This window comes from Camponotus floridanus, unplaced genomic scaffold, assembly GCF_003227725.1.
Source record: "Camponotus floridanus strain SB8 unplaced genomic scaffold, Cflo_v7.5 scaffold13, whole genome shotgun sequence".
Lineage (NCBI taxonomy): Eukaryota > Metazoa > Arthropoda > Insecta > Hymenoptera > Formicidae > Camponotus > Camponotus floridanus.
Window position 1 is genome coordinate 1,115,508 of NW_020229248.1, and position 25,967 is coordinate 1,141,474.

General features: G+C 36.5%; 2 protein-coding genes and 1 pseudogene across 3 annotated transcripts; all 3 read right to left on the reverse strand.

Annotated features, from left to right (window-relative positions):
• Positions 1–696: 696 nt before the first annotated feature.
• On the reverse strand, positions 697–14,697 carry LOC105256758 (gastrula zinc finger protein XlCGF7.1). Its single transcript, XM_020029251.2, has 5 exons — positions 14,684–14,697; positions 2,968–3,323; positions 2,597–2,678; positions 1,875–2,253; positions 697–1,026 (listed from the first exon to the last, which is right to left on the reverse strand). The coding sequence occupies exons 2-5, from the start codon at positions 3,138–3,140 to the stop codon at positions 758–760; spliced, it is 903 nt and encodes a 300-aa protein (XP_019884810.1). The 5' UTR covers positions 3,141–3,323; positions 14,684–14,697; the 3' UTR covers positions 697–757.
• On the reverse strand, positions 12,971–17,914 carry LOC112637083. Of its 2 annotated transcripts, none has more exons than XM_025405980.1 (3): positions 17,779–17,914; positions 15,511–15,665; positions 12,971–15,075 (listed from the first exon to the last, which is right to left on the reverse strand). In XM_025405980.1, the coding sequence occupies exons 1-3, from the start codon at positions 17,840–17,842 to the stop codon at positions 14,905–14,907; spliced, it is 390 nt and encodes a 129-aa protein (XP_025261765.1). In that variant the 5' UTR covers positions 17,843–17,914; the 3' UTR covers positions 12,971–14,904. The 2 variants fall into 2 exon arrangements, with proteins under 2 accessions (XP_025261765.1, XP_025261766.1); XM_025405981.1 differs by lacking the exon at positions 12,971–15,075 and adding an exon at positions 15,161–15,225.
• A 2,935-nt stretch (positions 17,915–20,849) lies between these two features.
• Positions 20,850–24,042, reverse strand: LOC112637086 (annotated as a pseudogene).
• Positions 24,043–25,967: the final 1,925 nt, after the last annotated feature.

Below are 25,967 nucleotides of genomic sequence, written 5' to 3' on the forward strand. Positions count from 1 at the left end.
TGTACATAGCTTGGAAAGTAAATAATTACTTTCAAAGGACTGTTACGTCTTGGAAGTTGCATTAATTTCGCAGCGCCGTTCGATGATCCCGGTGGGATCACGTTCGAGCAATATCGAATAAAGACTGTGATTATATACAATACGTTGATGACGCGAACCTAAGAGCCGAGACCTATCCTGCGCGCGAGTTGGCAGGCAGCTTGAAACCAATCCGTATCGGAGTCGGTCCAGTCCGGTCTGGGATTAATCGGTGTTTTGTTCTGCGGCGAAGTGCTTATTAAGGCCATGCCTTATTAAGCTTCACGGGCATGCAAACGCGAACGGTATCCGTGAGGATAGATTTGATCACGAATGAAATGATGGCCGGCCATTGTATCAAGTCAGGTCTTATTATAAGCAATCGCGCGACCGGCAATAATTAAATTAATCGCGCCGGCGATATCTACGTTTCGAAATTAGCGCACCACGCGATTCGCGATTGTAAAAATGTTATCGAGCGATTTTTGCAAGATATAATTTAATACGTTCTTTCTTAATAAATTAAGTTTCTCGATATAAAGGAGAAGACGAAATTTACAAACAAATTTTTACAATAATTCTTGCAGACACTCTTCTTTATTCTTTGTCTTCTCTATCATCATTATGTATTATTATATGTTTAATAATGCACGTTTGGTAATTTTAATTTACCTCAATCGTTTAATCAGACTTTCTAATAATTTTGGCTACAAAAATAAGATTTATATGATCTTCAGTTTCAACGAGTTGCAGAATAATGTCGTGTATCCTTGTGCGCCTTCAACTGATATCTTTCACAGTACTGACGACCGCAAATATCACACTTGTACGGTTTCTCGCCGGTATGCGTATAAATATGATTCGCCAGCTTTGTCTTCACGCTGAAGCGCAGCTTGCAGAAGTCGCACTCGAATTGCTTTATACCGGTATGTCGATACCTGTGCACCTTGAGACCCCAGGACCTCCTGTAGCTCTTGCCGCAATCTTCGCATTTATAGGGTCTGATACCTGCAAATTGAGTTAGATTTATGCGATGTTGCTTATAATCTTCTCTCTTTTACATTTTGCAGTTTATCAGAAACCTAAAGACATTCATATAAAATGCAAAATATTTCAAACCTTAATAATGTAACGATTTGTTTAAAAGATTGAAATCAATTTTGAAATGACAAGTACATATTTTGATCGCGAATCGTACATTGGGTTTCTTTCTTAATCATCTTTAAAATATCGACATTGTAGGAAAAAAAGAATATATTCCTGTATAAGTTACATATGGATATATACAAATCATTCACTAACCAATAATTATCTCGGTATGCAAAGCATAAATCACAGACATACGATATTAATAACCGTAATATTTTTAAAGAAATCGTGGAAGGACAGATTTTTCAAGCAACAGGTCGAAGATTCGCGGCCGGAGAGGCGAAGTTGGCTCCTCCATACATTCACCTCGGTTAGACAGAGGTTAATTAAAAGTCCGGAATACATTTCCGCCGTGGAACGCCCGAGGTCATGCACAGAGATGAGCAGGTGTATTTAAGCGTGTTGAAGAATGCGTTTATGCATAATTATGTGTATGCTTTGCGAACCGAGCGCTACCGATTATCTCGGTACGTTCTTTTGTCCGGGATGATCGTTTCACAGACTAAACGCTTCGCTGGATTTATATGAGAAGTTGATGGTCCTCGGTGTCTCGAGGCGCGCGAAGAAAGAGAGAAAGAAAAGAGAAAAAGGTAACAGAGATACATATAAATAGCGGATCTCTGATCGGCAAAGAACAACAGAAGAACGTTCAGCTTCCTCATATCGGGTGAGAGAAGTTGTGAGAATATTCACAAGAGCTCACACACCATAATGCGCCAATATATGATGCTTGAGCGCGCCTTTCAGGTGGAAACGATGCTTGCAGATGTCGCACTCGAATCTTCTCACGCCCGTGTGCGTCAGTTTATGTGTCTTCAGCACCGACGATCTCTTGAACCTTGCCGGACAGAGATCGCACGCGAACGGCAAGTCCGCTGTGTGGACGATCATGTGAGTCCGGAGACTGCTGGACCTTGGAAAACCCTTGCCGCAAGTCGTACACTTGTGGAGCCTCGCGTTAGCGTGCATCAGTTTGTGATCGCGCAGCGATCGGTGGTGCAGCAATTTTTTCTTGCAAATAGAACACTCGAACGTTCTTTCTCGTGTGTGCGCTTCGACGTAGTGTTTCTCCAACGCACGTTTTTTCTGCGACAAAATCACGTATATAAAATTATTGTAAAATTTCGTGGATAAATAAATAAATTTTAAGCGACATGAAAAGCATTAGGATGAAAAATGAAGAGATATTTGAAGGCATTTAATTTTTCGCGTATCTTTTAAAACATTATTAGAATTTTATTACTCGATTTTTCTTATCGATTAGATTAGTGGACAGATTAGATTGATTGTAATTTTGCAACAGATATTTCACTGAGTATTCATTAAAATAAATACGGAGTAAGTACGGTAGTTTGTGCAGCAAAGAGTTCGAAGATCTGATATCAGGACGATTATTATGTTCGAATATGATTATATTAGCATTAACTACCTGAAATTGGAGCTCACATTGTCTGCACGCAAAAGGCTTCGGAATAAAATGCATATGCAGGTGATTCTTTAAGGTTGACGATCTTGATGGAAAAGGTAATTGCATTATTAGTAATAAACACTCTGTGTAGCAATGAAGGCCGTTTCAGGCCAGTGAAGATACAGCAATATCGGACTATATGTTTTAAACATCTATTATGATGTTCTGTGTTTTGAATATGTAATATATGGCAAATTTATACACATAAAAAAGATATCATTTTAATTAGATTTTATTCGTTTTTTTTTACTTTGGATAAATAAAACTGTCTTCTCTAATTATAACATGATAAGCTAAAGTAAAATTTTCTATCATTTCGTTATTGTTCATACCGTGAGAATTGCTTTCTGCAAAGTCCGCACTGGAGAAATTTTTCATGGCTGTGTCCAATCATGTGAATCCCGAATTCGATCTCGTTCGAAAATTCAATTCTGCAGACGCTGCACATTAAAAGCCTTCCTCTTGTCAATGCCACGATGTATTCCTTTAAGTCAGTGTACTCCATTTGTCTCCGAGAAAGCGAAACGCTTGCATTTCTTTGACAGTCCGATTTTGGGATCTGTTCGGAATTTTCATGGCGCGATACATTTTCCGATGGACGCGACGTCCTGACATGCTGCTCGATATCCAGCTCATCGTTGGCCGAAAAATTCTCAATCTCATCCAGAATCTCGGTCTTTATTTTAATCTTGAAAAAAGAAGAGAAAGATGAATGATTGAATTATCGCATAATAACAATTTCGTATCAAATAATAATAATATTAATAAAAGAATAATCTCTTATATTTTCTGTTTACTAACATACGAGATTTTTTGCTCTATACTCGTATAGAGCAAAAAATATTTTCGTATCTATCTTAATAAGTTTTAAAGTTTCTTCGCGTATTTAATTTATTATTACAGCAAATGTAGTTTTTTAATATTCATTAAATTAAGATATTCAAGATTATTTAATTATCGTCAGATTATCTAAATTTATTATCTAAATTGAATCGTATTTATATTTGAAATGCTCACGTATGGTGATTATACGTGACGTTAAATGCTAAATAGAAGTATAAGAAAACGAATGATCCAAAAATAAGAATGGACCAAAATATCATAGCACTTATAACCTAAATATACGAGGAAAGGCATACTTCATGGCATGTTTTGCAAGGCTTGTTACTACCGACGATCTCCAGATCCTTCGTGTCGGGAACGGCTTGATATTGCTGAGAACGATTGTTGATAGCGAAATTCTTACCCTCCATAATTCTCGCGGAGTATATGCATCCTATCTTGCTGGGAAGATTGTAAAATGTCGAAGGAAACACGGTAAAAGACACAAAACTAACGAGAAACAATCGAGAAACGATATCCGTTTGAAGCATAGATGGAAGATAAAAAAACAATTAAATTAAATATTAATTATATTAATATTATAATGTTTTTCATTATTATTATACATTATACAATTTTTTATTATATACTAATTATTAAATTAAATTAAATTCTTTATATATCTATAGTTCGAAGATTAGATTTTAATATCCTTCTACAGCAATTTAGAATAATGTATTTCACAAGTACATTTCCATTTTGTGCGAGAGATTATGAGAATTCTCTATAATTCCAGATATTATAATAATAAAAATAATTTATTTTTTTCAATTAGTGAATAATATCTGATAAATGTGAATTTAAAAGTCTATTATATATATCTATCTTTTTATTATGGATATTTCACTGATAATTTTATCTATCATTTTATTCTTTATTCTAAAGTAATGTTATTGAACTCAGCCTTAATGATTGCGGCGCACACAAATGCGCCGAAATGTTCGCAAGGTTATTTAAGAAATGGCGAGACGGGAGGAAGTGTACCTCGGCGGCAAGTTTATCACTTTATACTAATTGGCCAGTTTCGGCATTAATTTATGCGAATTATTAGTCCAATTATAAGCGCAAGGATCCAATTATGAAATCTCTCTCAGTGCGCCATAAATTATTTCTATTTTTTTATTATTTCTATTTCTTGTTTCCAGATGTAACTATGTTAACTATGTCCTCGCACGCTAATTAATTGCAAAAGTTGTTAAAGACAATCTAGCGTTTTTTTGCCGCATGAATAATGAGTGTAATTGCGACGAAGGGTATTGCAAGTATCAAAGTAAATATGTATAAGCTCCGAATGAGATAATTATGAGGGTTGCATCGTTGCTTTTGACTTAATGTCCTCGAATAATCGGAAAAGATGCAAAGATACATCTTCGTATATCACGTATACCATATTAAACATCGCGGGATCATCGACAATCTGTGCGAAGCCGCATATAAGTGATTATTTTAATATTCGCAGAATGACACGCCAATTTGGCTAATTAAGGTAGAAAAGAAATCCAACGGGGAGAGATAAGTAAGCGGAAGAGGTAAGTATATAGAATATTAAAATTCGTCACGGAACCGCAGTGGAATATTCTTAATTGTGATCTTGTACTGATATAAATATACGAAGCATCGACCATTCCGAGCTTTATTCAGCGTAATTAGCGGCCTATTGCCGGCTGCGCTCTGTCCGTTTGCATAAAATAGTGTAATTGAATGAAATTAGAGGAAACGAGTTACGCATAGTATTCCGTTTACTCGGAAAAAAAAGGAAGTATCGCACTACGAATAATTCTTGCGAGCATAGGAAGTGGCTTATTTATGATCCCTCCGCCCACTCTTTCCCTGCTTACACGCGTGCTTTTTATCTACCGCGACTAAACAATTAGATTTACAATGAGAAGTTCCAATGGAATATTTTTAAACTTAGACTACACAGTTGCAATCATTTTAAATTAATCGCGACTGTATGTATCATCTCTAACGTGTATCAGTTGGCAAAATGATAATTATGATATATATATTTTTATTCGGAAATGAGAATTAATTTAAAAAATATTCTTGCATTTTTTAATTTCGTTGTAATAATGAAGAATAAAATGGCAAGCACGAGAAAGCAATAGTGCATTTATAGAATTATCGAGAAAAACTGTCGCGACTAGTGATATCGAGTGAGATGATTGAATAATCAAGAATCTTATATTCTTCGTTTATCGAACGTATGATAAATGAGATAAAGCCTTAGATAATCATTAGCCTAGATTTAGATAATCATTAGGTAAATCCCGCGTCTTATATCGAGTGTCAAGAATGAAAATATATTTATTCGTAGTTGCTTTGAATTTCGCTCGCGGTTATTTTTCTCTTGATTTTACCCTCATTTTTATTGATGTGAATAAAAAATTTAGTAAATTCTTCATTGGAACAGACAGACTCGGATTCGTGTATGCCATCGATGCTTGCAAAAGGGCTCAGTATTATTAAACTTGATCATGAGAAACATATTCTACGATGAACTAGGCAATTGTCTCTGTAAATTTGTCATGACATCTTTTAGAACTATCATTGTCCTGGAAATATTACAAGCAACTATAAATGCTAAACATTTATAATTAAAATTTGAACATCAAAGTATTAATGATATACTTATATGTATCGATATTTTTCTTGGAAGTGTTCTATTGTTTAGCATTTGAAAATGTTGAGGAAAGAACTCTAAAAAATTTTAATAAGTTTAATTTATATGAGAATTGAGTTTTCTTTCCTATAAATTTTCCTTTGGATTTCAAATAGAATAAACGGAAATCTTCTTTCTGATTTTGATATTTAAAAGAGCTTTCAACAAAATTATAAATTAAATAGTTTTCAAAGAAAGTGATCTGATTGTACTCATCATCAACTTAAATATACAAGCATCAAAGTAAATATATATTAGATTAACAATTGAGATAAAAAATAAGAAAAAAAAATATTGATTTTGATTCTGTGATATTTTTTACAATATAAGTCGTTATCTTTTTGCCAATGAATAATTTTCATCATATCGTACGAACAATTTTATCGTGAACATTCTCTTTTGTTGCGCATTACAAATCGCATTCATTGTCTGCTTTTCCGCTATTTTCCCACGGCGATTTCTTGCCGTTTAGCTCCTCGACTTCGACTTTGCATCTCTTCATGTGTCTTGCCTGATGACAACGACGTCGCGCACGCGTCGCAAAAAGCACCTTCGAGATGCATCTTCTGAGAATGGTCCCCGTCTATCGTGCAAATAAATCCGCGACGACGCATGATGCGCGCTCGCTCGCGGGTTGATGCATTATTTCATGGAACTGCGACGAGGCAACTGCATTTGCCACGACATCGACAGGGAGAAAGAGAAAGAGAGAGAGATGGACAGAGCGCACGAGCGGGCGCGTGTGGGAAACTCGTCAGATGCATTATGTATTTATCGCTTTACTTAGTTGGGAATTACTTTGCCATCGTAATGACTTTTAGGTATAGCGTGCGCTATCTTAGGAATGCCATATCCCTGATTTATCACCCGGATCTCGTTTTTCTCGCGGGTCATTTTGTCGCTAACGCCGATACCTGTCCAGCATCCGCGAGCGTCATCGACAACCGGAGCCCGACTTCGCCGAGTCCATTGACCTTCTTGGGCACGACAGTGCCGAATTGCAGTCACCGGATTACGCAAGTTGAAAGAACTGTTGCCGATCTGATAAATCGTCTTAATTCCTCGAAATTCGTGCCACCATTGAACGCTTTTTTTTCCAACCAAGTGCAATCAGTGTCGCTTAAAACTTGAAAATGAGATTTCGCAGCAAAATCATTACTTGAGAAACATTGATGTAGATCACTGAACAAAGTCATTTGATTTCCGATATACAGAATATTGTAGAAACAATTCAATGTGCTGTATTTTAGAAATAAGTGTTGCCATTGTCTCGATAATTATTTATCGATAAATAATTCGGGATTACAAGCGGCAAAAGATTTAAAGATTCTGATGAATTAGACTACAATTTCTAGATAAAGTCTCTACGTTGATTTTTGAATTGGTTGAGCGATGAATTAACAAGCAATATTGTTCATATGTAGAATCAGAGTTTAATCTCCATCTCGCGATCGATGCACGGGACGTCTATGTCAGGATTGTATCTGCACGTGCTGCGTTTCGCACAGATTGCCGTGCGGATAATGTCGGCAAATTGAATATGTAAAACGTATCTAGCATTAATGAACTAATTACAACGAAGATATATCCATGGGCGGCGCCGACATCGAGACGCCGACTTTAACGCGGATATCGTCGAGCTCGACAGACTAAAGAAATCTTTCTTTCTTCATGCAATTGTTTCGTTAATTGCCTTTGGTGGTATGCTTACATGCATGAGAAAATGTAATAAATATTTGTGATTAATTATAATGATACAGAAGGTATGCTAGTATTTCAGGAGAGAGAGAGAGAGAGAAATATGAAAGAGAGAGAGAGAGAGGAAGAAAACAAGAGCGCTTTTATAGGTTCTTCTAATTGAACGCATGTATCGTTTTTTGCCGTGAACAAATCATTTTACGACCGACGGTACCTTGTGAATTAACGCCTGAACTGTGAAAAGTGTTTTACACGTACGTTTAACGCGATTGATTGTTGAGAATAATCTTACAAAAGATTTCATTGATGTATCGTAGAATATAACTGGAAAAGAACAACATGTGTCGTACATTTAAATAGTTAAGTTTTTTTTTCGATAATAATAATAAATAATATAATTATATATTTTGCATAACACATATATTGTAAGGTAACATTAAATTAGTTCTTTAAAACGTTTATATCTATCCATATAAGTTTTGCCATAATTAAAATTCCTTGCATAATTAGATGATTGCAGCCATTAAAAAATGCTGAAGTTGAGCATGTAATTAGTTATAAGAGCATATAAGAGTTATTATAAGAGAATATAATTAGTTGTAATCATATAAGAGTTATAAGAGAATATAATTAGTTGTAATCATAATTGGAAGCGCGTTTAACTAGCGTTGAGTTTTCAAAGTTTACATTTCATTATTTATTTAAATATATGCGAGGATAAAATAAAGACGATAAGCATACAAGAATATTAAGAACGTATGTAATGTATATTAAATATCATAAAAATGCAGAGATAATTCACTTTGTATTATCTTATCTGCGATATTATTTCTCAGGCGCATTTATATGACGACTGATGATAGCATATGAAAAAGAAGTCGAAAAAAAGGAAACGCTATCATATTTCTTATCCGATTAGAATTGAATAAACAACACGACCAGAGGTATAAATTAAACTTAAGAGCAAATTCCAATACATCTATATCATACGCAAATACACATGGATAAAACCTGGCACTTCTTAATATTTTTATTTCTCATGAGTTTATTGAATGACCACACTATCATGGCATTATCGATAAACCTAGATAATTTTATCGCGTCGCAATAATCCCCTTAACTTATGCACGTAGCCTCAATATATTATTCGTTTTTTATCACGTAGGGTTATGTTTTTCAATAAAATAAATTGTGAATATTTAATGTTAACAAAAAGAAAAATGTGACATTTTAATCTGATTGGATTATGCATTTCATGTGACAATTGGAGGACTTTCAAAGTTCTAATAATTTTATTTTTATTTATATATTATAAATTATAGAGAAATTAGATGTAATAAATCAATTTAATCAATAAAAATCAATAAAAAATACAATGTCTTCTAATTATAAATATAAGTGATAAATTTACATCCAATATTATTAATATACGCAAGAATTAATGGATGATTGCAAAGTGCAGAATTAATACATAAATTACAGTTTTAAAAAAATTTTATATTGTACAAAAATTTATGTTATTAAATTTATGTTAAAAATTAGGTCTTTTTAAATCTTTAAATGTTTAAAGCAAGAGACTTGTTCGTAAAAAGGGTTAAAAATATTCGCTGAAATGCAGAACCGCTAGGGTTGAAAAGAGTATTATGTCTTCCAAGAAGGATGATGATTTTCTCGAACGTTTATAGGCAGATATGCGTGAAAAAGGAAGATCCGGATGAGGAATTTCCCTGACGTCGTCGATAAATCAACTCGCGCGCGATTCGCGACCGTTCGACGACACAATGAGAAAACTGTTCCACGCCACGACAGGGTATGTCATTACTGCGTTACTTAGAAAGCCCCTTCGCGGCCACGCGCGCCGCATACAAATGAGATCAGGTCCGTCGGGGACGCGCGGCCAGCTATTACAAAACCTATAGAAAAAGCGACCTATCCGGCACGTCACGTATGCAAGGATACGCGAAGGAACTGAATCGAGCATTAACATGCACGTTGAATATTGATCGATTGATCGATCCGTGGAAAACGCGAGTTTCTTTCGCGCCTGGAATCCGCCTGCGTTTTCATCATCCCGGATGTTCTTGAGGAAGATGAATCGTTGTTATAAGACTGTAATTATTAACTGACTTTTATTCTCATAACTTCTGCGATATGATCCGGTTATGCTTGAAGAAATTTAAAACATGAATTATTTCCAAGCATGAATCTCTCTACGAAAATTCTAAATATTTTCTACATACAACAGCCTGGGAAAGAGTTTTACAAAATTTCAAAATTTTATCGACTTCAATTAATTTAATTTATATAGAAATTGGTCTTTTTCCCTCTGTAATACATTAAAAAACAAACACTTTCTTTAGAAATTTTTCGACAAAGCCATAAATTAAATAATATCACTTAATTATAAATTAATTAAATTAAAATTGGAAGTTAAATAATATAATTATAATTAAAATTACATTAATAATATATAAAAGTAAATGTTAGATTGAAAATTAAAATAAAAAATAAAAGAAAAATTGCGAGAGTCCTCATCGCGCTGCGTCAGCCACTAAGAGATATGGTTTGCGTAAGAATCGCATTCGAGGCTGGAGAATCATCCTTCCTCATATTCTTTTTCCGAATGGTAGGTCTCGGTACGCGTCGAGAAATCCCATCGAGGTGGCGACGTCGCTCCGGCCGACACCTATCTCATAAATAATCTCGACATCGAAATTCGTTTGACGGACCCATCGATCGGCGATGAGTTTTTCTCCCATCCCCGCGTCCGGCAATTGCGACGTGTCGATGTTGTACGCGCCAGCATCCCGTTCGACAGGTTATAGACGCCCTTTAACATCCGGCAAATACGCCGGTTTCTTCGAGCGAGCAGAGAACCGAGCCGCCGATCTCGTCTATAATGTCGACATGTCTTGCAGCCCTTACCCGATCGGCGGGGTTGAAGATCCGCCGAGAGGAAGAAGGATTCGCGTCTCGGTCCGAGGACGAGTTAAACGGGCCATCATACTGTTTTACGCCAAACGCGTATAACATCCGGACCTATCTACCGAAATCCTTCGACCACCCACTGATCGAAGAATAAAACGAAACTGTAAAATATAAATCCTCGTATACTGAAACAACGATCGCTTGGTGGATGCACGGGATGCCGTGAAATTATTACTGAGCTCCCATAATCCGATTCAAGTCGAATCAATATCGATTGATGATTTTTTAGCTATGATTATCTGATAACAAGAATGATTTGCGATTAATATTTTAAAGCTTAAAAAATAAATAATGAGGAAAGAGTTTTATCTCCAGTTCTTAAAGAAATGTACATAGTAACCAACTTATAATTAATGTCGACGATTGAGGACTGTATGAAGAGACACCGCCCAATTAAAAAAGATAAAAGAAACGCTGATAGTTCCGGCACACCATGTATGAGTATATGTAAGGGTGAGTTGTGCAGGGATATCAAATCCCTGGTTGGAAGTTCACCGACGGAAGAAGCCCGCTCTGTCGCTGGCACCGACGCATTTCTGGATCGGTAAACTTTTCAACGGCACCCCAGCGAACTTTGGGATGTATACAACGTAAATTGCTTCTGGAGCGTAATAATATCGCTTGAAGAAGAATGGAAAATATTATTTAGAGATAATTGAGATAAAACGCAATTTATTTTTCACTGAGTCACTCTAGAAGAACATAATCCCGATTATTGGCATCGATATTAATTCTACAATTGTCATAATAATTATGACAACAATAACACTCATTCCTCACTGTTCTTATAATTATTAACAATTATTATAATTGTAACATTATGCGTTATCGTTATTGAAAGTGATTTTTCAATTATTGTAATAATACCATGGAATATTTCTGTTGCCGAGAAACACAAAAATTATAAACCAGTAAGTTTTGAAAAATGTTTAGATTAGAAGAAGTGTTTGTTTAATACTTGAGAGAGAGACAGAGAGGGGCTTTATTAATTTTATTATCCAACGAATGCAATCAATCTAATCATTCCAAATAAAAAAAATTATCGATAAGTATATTCAGTTTTATGCATTTTTATAGCCGATTAATATCAAACGAAAGTTATCTCATTATGGATAAGATACTTGTCAAAAAATATTACAGTATAAAAATATAACGTATTGCAATTAATTATGTTGTATTAATTATTATTGTGATAAGTATATCAGAAAGCGAATATCATATATATTAGCACAAGAAATATTTAAAACCTTTAACTTTAGAGGTCTTTCTATATGATTTTCTGATTCATATAATTTACAAACCGAAATTTTCATCTACATTTATAGTCAAGCTTCGTCTATGTTCAAGCCGGAAGAAAAATTTGCAATTTCTTTTTGTATTCTATCATTGGGAAAGAGATCATGTAATTTTATGATGCGTTCGCATTAATTTGGATGCGGATACCGCCCGTCGAATCATGTGCATATATAAAAAAATGGAGCAGACACATTCTTTGAAATCGTTCTCTCATGCATCATCTTACATATTTATGGTGGTTCTAATGAGCGCCAGCATCTAAATGCGTACGAAGGAATCCGCGATCGAGTGAGCTATCCGACAACGTGAAGCCAATCCGCATTCTCACCGTATTACGCATCATGGCGAAGCTGAAGAAAAAAAGTGCTACGAAACGAGCCGTAAATCCATCTATCATAGCTGCATCTACTAGCGTGAAATTAAAGGAGTATGAATATTAGATATGTGCGACCGCGTATCATCGATGACATCTATGTTTAAATATTTCCTCATGGAGAGAGGAATGTTTTATCCATACTTTTTATCATCTTAATATATTTATCACCTTATACATAATTAAAGAATTCATTAAATATTCCGAGTTGAAATTTTCCTTCTATTCTCAATCTCAATTTTCTCACGTTTATGTATTCTAAAGGATTTCGCTAGACTTATTATTTAGATTTAATTAATTTATGGAAATTGGATATATTTTTAAGTTTAAAAGAAGAGGTTTGAAAAAAACTACAATTCAAAAGAGAATCTTCTGATTATTTAAAATATCAAAATAGACATTGGATTGAAAATTGTGATTGAAAGTAGTAGAAAAATTTCGAGTCGAGTAAGGAGAAAGCTCGCTTGAGATGAAGGTAATTAACAATAGAATAAAAAAAAAGAGAAATATTTTTCGAAATCTAGTTTTCCTTATTTAGTCACTTGGAATTGCTTCATATTCATTGAATCGGCAATTACCGGCATATGAATTTTGCGCCGCGAGATATCAGATTTCTACGAATAGAAATTGCAAATTTTCTGCTTTTCCGTACCGATTGCCTTCACGCGTGCGTAATTTTTATTTCCCGCGGGCATAATGTAAATCTTTAACTCGCTCATCTCTCTCTCTCTCTCTCTTTCTCTCTTTCCTTATCTCCCTCTCTTGCGTTTGTTCCTCTTTTGCACGCTTTCTATTACTTTCTATCGCGCTGAAAGATTTTCCGCGCGCGTTCGCGGGTAGATAACGGCGTTAAATAATTTCCACGCGGGGACGGAAAGTACTTTAAGCCAGCGCTATCTGCGGGTCGCGCCAACAAAAGGACGAGAGAAATCGTTCGACAAGAAACCGATGAAGGGTTTATCTTAATCCACGGTTCACCGAGCAGACGAGCTCCTCGCCCAATACCTGCCGGACCACCCCTTTCATCGTTTATGCCCGTCCTCTCGCACGTAACCGATCACACTTCGCTTGTTTTACTACATATTTTTTGCTGGCCGGACCACTTATAATCCGAGCCGCGTTTGTAACGAGACGGATAGGGAATCGCTTTTTCTATAAAAAGTTCCCAATCTCAATGTTTTTGTCTAAATCTCAATCGTTTCTTTCTTCCGCTTATTTTCTAAGAAGTTACAACACATTCTTATCGCGTTTTCGATTTATCGATCATTATTTTACCTCAGTATTTTTTCTCAAACCCGAATGCGTTCCTTGATACAATTTAACATACTAAGAAACGTCTCGGGTAATTAAAACCATTGCATTGCAATCGCGATAGGCTCCAGTAACGGCAGTAACTCTCGAGAGGCTACAAAAAAGAAAAAACCGGCTTAAATGTTCTGTGACGTTCAGACCACTTCCGGAAACCATCCAATTCTGAATTCTAAATAAAAACACTTAACGAAGTTATTGGCCGCCTTCGGTCGGTCGTCGGGATATCGTTGAAAAACACGAAGAACGACGAGGTGAACAAACCGATCAGCTGATCCCGCGCGCGGTTGGTTGACGTTTTCCCAGAACGTTACCATTTCACACTCGCGGGTGGCGGAGACGGTGCGGCAAAAATCCGGATTGCGAAGGAAAGTCCGACGAATCGATTCTCGAAAGGATGTCACCGTTAGTGTTGCCGAGGCTATGGATGAACGCGAACACTTGTAACACCGTGTCCGCAGCGTCACGTGCCCGGGTGTTGCTGTGACGAAAGATCCCCGACGATCGCAAAAAGCGGGCCGGAATAAAAAGCCGATCGGGCTCGCGCTGTTCCTGAAACTTGGGGGAAAGAAGAGGGAGGTTCTCCGCCATCGAGCGCGCTATGGAGAAACATTAAAGCGAGAACTCGTCGTTAGATCGTGAGATTTGCGGTCGGACGGTCCGCGCAGTCCAGCATAGTTCTTGTCCTCGATAATCCTTAGTCAATCATTTATCGCTTCTTCTCGTCTTCGTAGCGTGAATCGATTGTAATTCTCTCTCGCTATAGTTTGTCTACGCGAACAATATGGTTCACAAGAGAGCTAAAGAATATTATCAGTGGTACATTTAATTCTTTACTTACGCAGATAGTTGGCGACTTTCTTTCGCCAAACTGCGTGTAAGTAAATCATGAAAGTGTCTCATCAGCTTGTTCGAGACGATTAGAGAACCACCAGGGTGTACACGTTAAGTGTAGCCCAGATCCCGCGGAACGAGCATACCCGGCTCTCTCTTGATCAGATACATAGTCAGCATGACTCTGCGATCCGCACCCTCGACCACCGACGGTGTCCCGCTGACTATTTATCTTGTTACATCGAAGTGATCCGATTCTAACAGGAGATCAATGACGGTTGACCACCGCGGCTTCCCGGCTTCTCGTTGCATGCAACTCTTCAGAGAAAAGTAACAGTGACAACAGGCTTGTCGAATAAATCGAAAATTGTTGATGTGTACCATCTTCTTATATTTTTCCTGCAATAAAGAAAAATGTTTTATTTAATTAAATGATCTTTAATTAAATATTACAAATATTGAATGTACAAAGATAAATTATTACATGATATGACTTTGCTCTTTCATTGTATTCTGACTTCATCGAGCACACGCTGATGTACTTTGTACCTTGATACGAAGATCAGTGAATCATATTTAATTAATTACAGAATATATAGAAAAGATTGTATGAGAAATACATCTCGACTCACATATCTTTTCAATCAAACAGCCGGATATATAAGGCGATCAGTCGCATAATACCCGATGGCAATGAATCAATAATGCAGGAACAAACCTTTCGAAATGGCGATATAACGTGCATGCAGACACTTAAAGCGGGCGATGGAGGCCATGTGTTACCTAATAATTGTGTGTTCGATAGTCACCCAACAAATATTTATTGCTACTTACTGGTCGGTGAATGTAAACGGACCGTTCTAATGGAGAACACCTAATTTCGCCCACGCTGTCGCGCGAGAAAATTAATTCGGTCTGTATATCCATGGGTTTTCTGATAATATCAGTATCATCGGAAATATTTTCGTGAGTCATCAAGATCTTTTTAGCTGAAATATATACGAGAAATATAATGATTATGTTATATACATATATCACAATTATATAACGTAATAAATTTTTGTTATTTTTCGAAAAAATTCCTTGCACAAGTAATTTTTAATACAAAATGGATTCAGAAGTTGAGAAGGAGATAATATTCTTGTGTAAAAATATAGAATAAAATTTTCTTGCACTTTATTTTTGAGAAAAGCGATTTCAAAAATTGAGATTATTCACATATTTATGCTTTTTTTTTAAGCTTGAATAATTTTTAATGACTTATTCCTATTTATTTTCATTCAGTTTATCTGCATCTTATTTTTATTATCAACCATCTACTATTCGTATTGTTATGCGAAATATACCGCGTTGATTATCGACAAACTACGAGACAATTTCCTTTGGACGCTAATCAACTAACAGCATCAGAGAAAAGTACACGACAAGTCGGGATAATATGGATAAACAACGGCGAAAATGCTAGGGCGGATAGAGGCAACAAGAACCGGAACGCATGTCAGTCTGTCATCATCGCCGAAATGTCAGTAGGTGTTTGGCCAGGTCGCTAATGTAATATTGTTTGCAGGAGTATCGGATGTAGACAGCAAGTAACCCGGCAAGAGAATCGTTAAGAAAGTCTCTAAAGCTTTGCAGCCAACAAATATACCATATTTCTCTGATCGTCGAAAATTTCTCTCACAAAACCTAATAATACCTAATATATAGAATACCTTTTTTTACTACTATACACTAATTATTGTATGTTTCTTTCTGTCTATATGTTTTATTATATATTCATATAATATGCTTATTTTTTTATCGTAAACTTAGGTGCACTAAATTAAAAAAAAAAGACAAGACAACTATAAATAGATATCTTCAGAAATGGATCTAACAATAATGCTTGAACAATCATCACAATTATAATTACGATACCTCGCGTCTAAATTACCGAACACTATAAAGTACAATCCAGCAAATCACATGTGTTGCTATCCAGCTGTGCCGTATCTCTGCTATGCTCATCGTGCCATTCAATTTACACGGATATGATATGTTCCGATTAATCGCAGGCGCTAATTAACTTATCGTTCGCGCTCACACCGGAAGCGAATCAGGTGTATATACATGGAAATCATAAGTCTGTATAATCGATCAAGGGAACGTGTGCATCGGGCATAAATTGCTCCTACATTAATGAAAGATCCGAGCACGTGCAACGTTCCCTCGAGCATACATTTTCTTGATTTCCAGGAAAAAGGAGCGAGGGCTTGTTAGTCATTATTGTCTACACGACGTGTCGAACCTGTTTCTGTTGCTTCGTGTTAGGTCCCATTAGACGAGCAGCTTTGTTCCGACACCGCTCGAATCGGGGTGTTAAATGAACGATAAAGTTACTCGAATATTATCACATCATCATATATGTAATGATACATTTTACATTCATTATGAAGGAAGGATACGACGTTCTTGCCAGATTACAGATTATTCGAGAACGGGTTGTGAAAACGAGATACGAAAGATAGAAAATTATGTAATTTTGTTTAAAATGTATATTTCTCTGTCAAATTTTTGCTCCGCTAAGAAACAGAAAATTACAGATGTACCATGAGTTTCAATACTTTCGTATATATATATCTAATCTTTTGAATTAATATACGATAATATTATATATTTCGAATTAATTATAATATACACAATTATTCAGAAAAATATATAATAGTGTTTATTTAAAAAAAAGAAATTTCCTTGATGTACCCCTTTAAATAACACGCATGAGAGATATATTTTGCTTCATCCGATTATTAAATATACTCCAGTATGAAAAAAACAATATATGTATATTTTTATTTAAAATATTCAGATTTTGATAATCAATCTCTTGCAAACATAAAATCTGAAATATATCTAACTGCGTTACGTACTTCCACATGTCATGTTCATAATACTATCGTAAAATTATACAAATGCGTTGGCTGATACGGTTGAAACAATCGGAATGTTTCCATCAGATTTCAAGTCTCCTCTGGTTTAAAGATAGGATTCTTTATCCTCTCAATTTTTGCATAAATTTGCAGCTCTTGAATTATACTAATAGTTACACAAGTGTTACAAACTTACTATGTAATACCTTCATGATCCCGAGCTCCAGCATCGTAGATCCGTAGACCGCAACGTTGAACATCGGTGACGGATTTTCGCTTCTTCTTCGTTTGCCAGATCATTTAATGGCTCTGCTTCTTTCCTATGCCGTTCCGTCATCGACTTCCGGACGTGTCCGCGGCCAACCGTTTCGCGACGCTGTAACTCGTGCCAATCGATGGCAGATTTGCGTGACCGCGACGTAAAATGCATTCACGGTACCTCCCATTTGGATTTTTGCGGTTCGGCATTTTAATGTCTCGCGCACGATCATTCAGCCGAAGTCGTTTCGTTCTCTGTAATTTACCGCCCCGACGACTGGCCATCTCGTAGTTCGCACGTGCTGCAGATAAAACCAAATGTTACGTTAAAATACATTAAGCAATCTACAATTATATTTTATAGGAAGGTAAAGAAAATTTTGTCTAGCATCGCGATATATTCTTGATATTTATGCAAGATCATTTATGATTTATATTAATTTATCAGAAATCATTTTTCAGTAATAAATAACTTTTCTCCTGACTTTTGATACTACTATATCTTAATAACTTTAAGAGATTTTTTTAATATATTGTTTAAAATATATAAAAAATCCCTTTTTTGCTATCTCTTAAAATTTGCTAAGATATAGTAACATTAAAAAAAAATAATTGTAAGTACCTCAAACTATTGCATCTAACTATAATAGGCATCTAACTATAACAGGTGTGCATAAAAAGGATAATCAGTTACTTAGAAAAAAAAACACGATTGAGCATGAAAAGCAAGTTGCTTTTCGATCCGGATCGCTAACCGTTAAAAATTAAATTACTACGTATTTTATAATCGCGTCTAGCGATCGATTAGTCACGATCGTAGATCAGTGACCGCCCACATAGTCGAACGGATTATAAATACGGCGCAACGGTTACTTCTGAACTACTTCTGCCAATTCGTGCTCTCTTCAATTTAAATCATAATTCTTGATAGCATCTACAACAGTCATCGCATATGATAGCGTTAATAATACCAAAGTAATACATTAATTTTGTTTTAAGCGCACGTAATTGCATTATAATTACATTTCCAGATTTTATATAAATATTAAATATAAATGCATATTATATTGTGTATAAAAATATATAATAAAATGTTTTTAAATGTTAATACTCCTTTCAGACACAATAATTAATATCACGTTGTTTTCAATTACAGATGACTCTACAAAAATTAATGAAACATATTCTCAGTGTATGAATGCATCGCGAGCTTATCGTTGATTTAATTACTTCCCACAGGCGCTTATGACCGGACACGCTTAATATTCTGCAATCCTTTATCTTTCATTAATTTTTCTCTGGCAATTATTCAGGTGACTGCATAAATAATTACAGTAGCACTCTCGCTCGGTTTAGCACGATAAATGGCCTGTCCGATCGTTATCTCAGTTTGATTAACATTTGATTAAGCGTCGATTATTCAATTACGAGAAAATATTCCGTTACGCTCAATTGGGTTCTCACACATGATAAGACGAACGTTAAGTAATAGCTCGCTAAAATGATTATACATATAAGTAAGCTAACAAGTAATACATATATTAAATAAACTTACGAGCCAATCGAAAATTTTTATTGATATCGAGATTTCAATATCGATGATCAAATATATTTCAATTAAAACATCTTTCAATTAAAACATCTAAATACATATTTTAATAAATAAATGTTATTTTAACGGACATAATTCTTGTTTAGCTATATTACACCTATCTCATCTATGAAAATGACGATGATTTTTTTCAGATCTCTTAATTGTTATATTACATTAGGATGATTTGAAGGTTCAACGAAGAGAACATAGTCGTTTCCGCGAATATAATTCCTATATCATAAATAACAATTTCGTGGACTTCCGGACGGACCCCCGTTTCCCGTAAGAAACCACAGAGACCCGACAGGAAAGATGATTGGCGAGTGAAAGGGAGAAACGAGTTTATCCGAGAGGGTGGAGGCTCCCTCCTCCCGTTTCTCAATCCCCCGCTGTCGAACGCGCGATGGGAATAAAATGTGAAACTGTAAATTGTGCGTGGGAAGAATCGGTCCCTGGGCGGTCGTGGTGGTCGACCATGCTTTTCGGTTGGGGTGGCCGGAGGTGGAACGACTAACGGGGGCGGAAGGATGAAACGCGAACGGAGAAGGATCGGTTCGAGCGGGGCGAGGATCCTCGAGGATTTAAATGCGCGATCGAACGAAGGGTGGCCGAGGGGTATCTCTCATAGATCGGGAGGGGGAAGGTTAGAAATTTGTTAGGTTACACCGGACTATCACTCCCCAGTGAATATGAAAAAGGAATTCCTCGCGAAATTTTCGAGGGTCGACGAGGATCTTCGAAGGTGGAGGTGCGGTATGTTGGCACTCCTCCTTCCTTTGCCCCTCTGCGGAGGAGGATTGAGAAGACGGTAAGGGGTCGGTGCTCGGAGGATGGGAGGGATGTAACACGGTGCCAGGAATATAAAGCGGGGGATAAAGGAGATGGCGGTCACATATGCGACTCGTAAAAGCTCTTCTGAAAAGCTGCATCCGTCCTGCCACCGTTCCTCCCTTCCCTCTCCCATCTCCTCTCTTCTTTCTTCACGACGATTCCGTCGAAAACCTGGCCTTCGCCATTCCAATAACGACGTGCTCTTTCGCGCTCTTTCAACGTCGCCGTTGACCACAAAAATTTAGCATTCGATAGTGCGATTTAACGTGATGGCGCGAGGTGTATTTGCGTGCGTGTCATTTTGGCAAGTTGCTCTCATTTATTCTCTTCTATTTTATGATTGCCAATGACATATATAAATGTTTGCGTTTCAGTTTTAAAGAAAAGAAATGATAAATATTTTTATATGTAAAAAAATTGAAACTATTTTAGAATCGATATTATTTTTAACGTAATTTTAAAATATTGAGATGGAAAGATGCAATTTAGCGCATTTCTGCAGCATGATCGTTACATAGCGACAGATCCCGATAACATCGCTGAATATGGCGTTTCTATGGAAACATGGCTTGAACCCTAGTTTATCATTCGATATCGGCGAATATTAAGAAATGCCGTACTCGAGCGGCATTTCCGTACATTTGTGGACGGAAAATGAGCCATTCGTTTGCCGGCCGGAACAAGGTACTGTCCATGCATGGCACGAACGCACCACCATTCAACCGTCCCATAAATAATCGTCCTCCTCGTTTAGCCTAAATCTTTTGCTCTTGGTATCAACCTTCCCTTCCTTTTTCCTTTCATCACCATCTCACTTACTTTTCTTTCTTGATATGTATATATTTAACGATATAAGTTTTTGTACAAGAACTATACAAGTCCGTTAGAATAAAAAATATAATCAAGATGAAGAATTTTATTTATAATTTATTCTTATTTTTCGATACAAAAATGATATGCATTTCGATGGATAATCTTACGAAACTTACAGTCAAAATTACACCAATTTTGACAATTAAACAAATAAAAAAATTTTATTGCATGAATATCAATATATTTTATATATCATATATTAAAATAATAAGAGTAAATTAAAATATTTGAAAAATTGCACATATTTGTTGTAATAGAGAAAGAAACATTTGCACTTGCTTAAAAAAATACTGCTTATTCCTTTTTTTTTCTTTTGGACTATTCTTTTAACCTTCCACATAAATGGTAAGTTACAAAAAGCATCTCGTTTTGAATGCGACTGCTTTTTGCGGTAGTACTGGCCAACGCTTCCAGACAATTCTTGGCGGGTTTGTCGATCGTTTAATCGTCCATTTCCACCTGTCAGCCGGAGTCGATGGAAGCACAAAGGCGATCTCTATCCTGAGGAGAAACTCTGGCAAGAAAGCGAGGCAACATTCGGCTAGGGGAGGTTGCGAGTACGGACAGAGTAAGGGAAGAGGATGTACGGGCACGGCAAGAAGAAGTCTGACATTCGAGGAGTCGACAAAGATTATGAAGCGCATACTGCGGCGAATAAAAATGGTTTCCGCGGCGGGAGAGAAGCGGAAAACAGAGACATTGTTCGTTGCAGGGAGTTACTGGAGGATGCTCTATAGGGGAGTGAGATAGAGGGTGGCTAGTCTGCGATAAATCGCGGTTAGCGCACAACGTATAATTTTAGAACATGACATCTTGTAACTCATTATTATCGTTCTTTTTTCGCGATAAATAAAAAATCTCTTTCTTATATGTATAAGTTTCTTTCAATGTGTGAATATGATGTATATATCTTTGTGTGAGAAATATAATGATGAAAATATTATTATATAAAATTTCATAGTGAAAAAATATTCCTCAAAACCGTTATTATTTTTACTATAGAAGAGATTATTCTAGAAACCGCACTAAGATCATTTTTAATTCGTAATCGGAGATCTCTTCCAGTGTCCGGACGTCAAATGACTGTTGAGTTATTGCACCGCGTATCTGGCATCGGTGCGTTATGCATCGAGCGTTACGAAATCAATTTTAATTGCAGCCCACGAATATATGGAGCGAGCGCATATTGAAGTGTATCAAAAAAAAACTTGCCAAATGCAAATGACATGCGAGATTTACGCAGATTGTGAAAAGCAACTGCTTCTGAGCGATGCTCGTGAAGTGGAAAGCTTAAAATAATTAATCGTACTTAACGGTAGTGACTCGACGAGATTTAAGCCAGCAAAACGCGTTCCGCTTCCTACACGCCAGCGCGTCGAATTACGGCAAAATAAATAATATTTTTTTATGCTGCAGGAAATTGCCATCTCCCACTGTAATAAGCGGCCATGAAAGATGATGATTGTTAACCAAGAAACCAAATTATGAGCGAGAATATCTTCTCAATCTTTCGCGTATGATGCTGTAATTGTAGAGTGACTCCGATATATGCATTGCATAATATTTCACGAGACAGAATTCGATATTCATGAACGCTTATCGAAATTCGAAGGTATTTGTAAGAGATTACATTCCAGTATAAATGTGCAGGTGATTTAATACGTACGCTAAAATAATTCTGACTGATATTTCCAGCAAAAGGAATCAACGATCAATTCGTGATCGCGGCAAAACTGCGATTAGGGACGTGGAGATGGAGAGATGTGGGGTTGAGAGGGACCCGAATGACGCAGGGGGTGGGTTTTCTTGCTCGATGGACACCTTTTTCTTGCGCCGATTGTGTGGCTACGTGGTTGCCGCGACACAAATAGCGTATGATTGAGTGAAGGCCGCGAGGGATTTTCCGGCGTAGGAATGGCGGAGTGAGTGAACAACGTGAGGTATGAGAGGCGGAGAATGGTGGAGGGAACATAGACATTTAGTTGTACGGAGAGGGTAAGGCACCCCGTGCAGCCTCGCGGGAACATAGCAACTCCCGAAACGATGCTGCCGAATATACAGCCGTTATTTCTTCCCTCTTCGTGATATTTTTGCACTGTCAATGTGCTCGTTCGATTCTTTTCCGCGAGTCTTTACATTGAATAATTAGTATGACATCCAAAATATCTTCTTCAAAGCAACAATGAAGTGAATATTTTCATTTAATTATACTGTAACACACAAATTAGGTTATTAATTTAATATATTATAATAATTATTAATATATTATACATAAAATGTAATAGTAAACAAAAAAATAAATTAAATGTACATTGATTTTTAATATCTTTACTATGCAACGTGAATACAATAAACTTGTATAATATATTTATAATAAAAATATCATAATATATAATTAAATAGAACAGTAAAGATATTAAGAAAAGTAGAAATAAAATTATCTCGTACAATCGAACTAATCGAAGGCATCGGTGTTTCTCGAGAATCGAAATTGGACTGTAAGATATACCACTGCCTGGTTTTATTCGCTCTTTTCCATTTCGAGGTAAACGAAATCATCGATAGTCGGCGGGGTCGATCAAGTAGACGTAACCCCTGAACTCGCTTCGGAACACTTTCTTCCTCTCTCTTTTTCTCTCTCTTTCTTTCTTTCTTTTTTCCTGCTTCTCTCTATTTCTTCCTTCCTTTCTCTCTCTCTCTCTCTCTCTGTCTCTGTCTCTCTCTCTGTCTCTGTCTCTCTCTTTCTTGTCGTCAGTAGAAATGGAAGCAGAGGGGTTTAGCGGTTCCTGGTTTATCTGCCCGCGTATCGCGGTATCCTATCGCGTATCGATATGACGGCCCTGAGGGTCGCCGAACTAAAATCATTAGTAATACCATTGTGCTGCCCTCCACATTCTCAACCATACTCGTTCCAAAAGACAACCATGCCCGTCGGCCATTTTTGCAAAACTCGAGCGTTAAAAGATGAAAGAGATCGATCGTTCGATCATTTTTGATTGTATCTTATAAATGTGAAGAAAATTCTTTTCGACAACATTATGTTTAAAATAAATATAAAATATATAACGCTAATGTAAAAGTATGGCATATCATTCGCAAATCCTATACTTCGATGTGTAATGCTTTTAAATAATTATTTAATATTTTAAATTCGAACGGGATTACACGCGTTGAAACATCTCTTCGTAAAAATTTATAAAACTTCCATGCGATCTATAATTATATAGTATAAGCTCATGGTATTTATTGAATATAAATATAATGTTTATTTTACAGATGTCAGTTTAATAATAATGAGTGAGGATAATAGTATAATGAATACAAAGGACTATAATTTAATCTGTAAACTGGCGAGGAACTTTACGTGTCATAAAGTAGAATAATATCTCGCAATCCGACGATATTTTGTATCGATCAAAACAGCCTCCATCCAGCACCTAGTATCGCACGCATGGCCTAAAACGTTTCGAACAGAAACTTTTCACTTTGATTCCAGTATTTATCGGCACTCGTTACGATCACTGTAATCGACATGCAATTAGCCCGCAGCAGATTAATACCGCTCGAGTACTGGTAATGGGTACTTTGCCGATATGTATGTAGGTGTGCATTTCGCGCACAAATACACATGTATATCTATTATGAAAGAGATACGGTCCATCCGTTGCACAACAGAGAAAAAAAAACGAAAAATCGACCGTGTTCACTTAAAAACGTATTTAATAGAATTGTATTTCAATTTAATAAAAATTAACATAAATATAAAAATAATACAAAAAATATATGATATATTATATATCCTCTACAATAGATATCCCCTTTTCTTATTTATTCTTATATTATTTACAATTAAATATATTTAAGTTTCATCTCCTAATTTACAAGAATAATATAGAGAATTCCTACATTTTGATACGCAGATTTCATTATTAATTGTCGTTCGAAGTCATTAAGATTGAATTGTTATTCGAAATGCAATGGGAATTTCGTATAAATAATACTGTTGCAATCCAATTGATAATCCGGAGCACATTCTAGGCGCGCTGTAGGACATCCTATATAGCGTAGCATCGTCTCCGCTCGAGATGACAAGAAGATACGACGTCCATTCGATATTTCGCGAGATATAATATAGATACACGTGCGCGATATTCTCATACATGCGTACCACGTATCGATATATATATATGTATGTATGTATGTATGTATGTATGTATGTACATTTATATACAGTGCAATAGGTAGATAGGTAGGTAGGTGGAGAGAAGGTATACGACGGGGAATATGATGCGCTCTCCTCTATCCAGATATGTGAACGACGCAGATATAATACAGGTACGTACCTATATGGGACGCCCGGGATTCTCTGCCGCGGACGTCTGCTTCACGATAAGATACGGGCGCGCAAGCTCCGGCCGAGATCTCCCCGGTTTTGCAGAAAATTCGCGGACTCCCTTCCTCCCTCCTCTTTATCGGGTTTCCTGATAGCATTCCTTTTTTCCTTACGACGACGGCGACGGAGGCTAGCGGGAAGTGGAATGTACCAAAGAAAAAAGGAAGTCGAAGTCCACGCCGGAGTGGATATCGACATTTGGTTCCGTATAAGCGGCTCGAATCAGATTAGAGGCCGGACGACAGCAGCGACTCCGATATAATCAAAACGAATTTTCGACGATTCTCTTGATAGTTACGATGTAATAACTGTCTCTGGCATAAGTTACCCCAAGCGTCAGAGGCTGGTGCGAGGCTGGTGCTGAGAAAAATAGAGGGAATGTTGGGAAAATGGCCCTTGATGACGTTGGATATGTAACGAATGATCCCTTTTATTT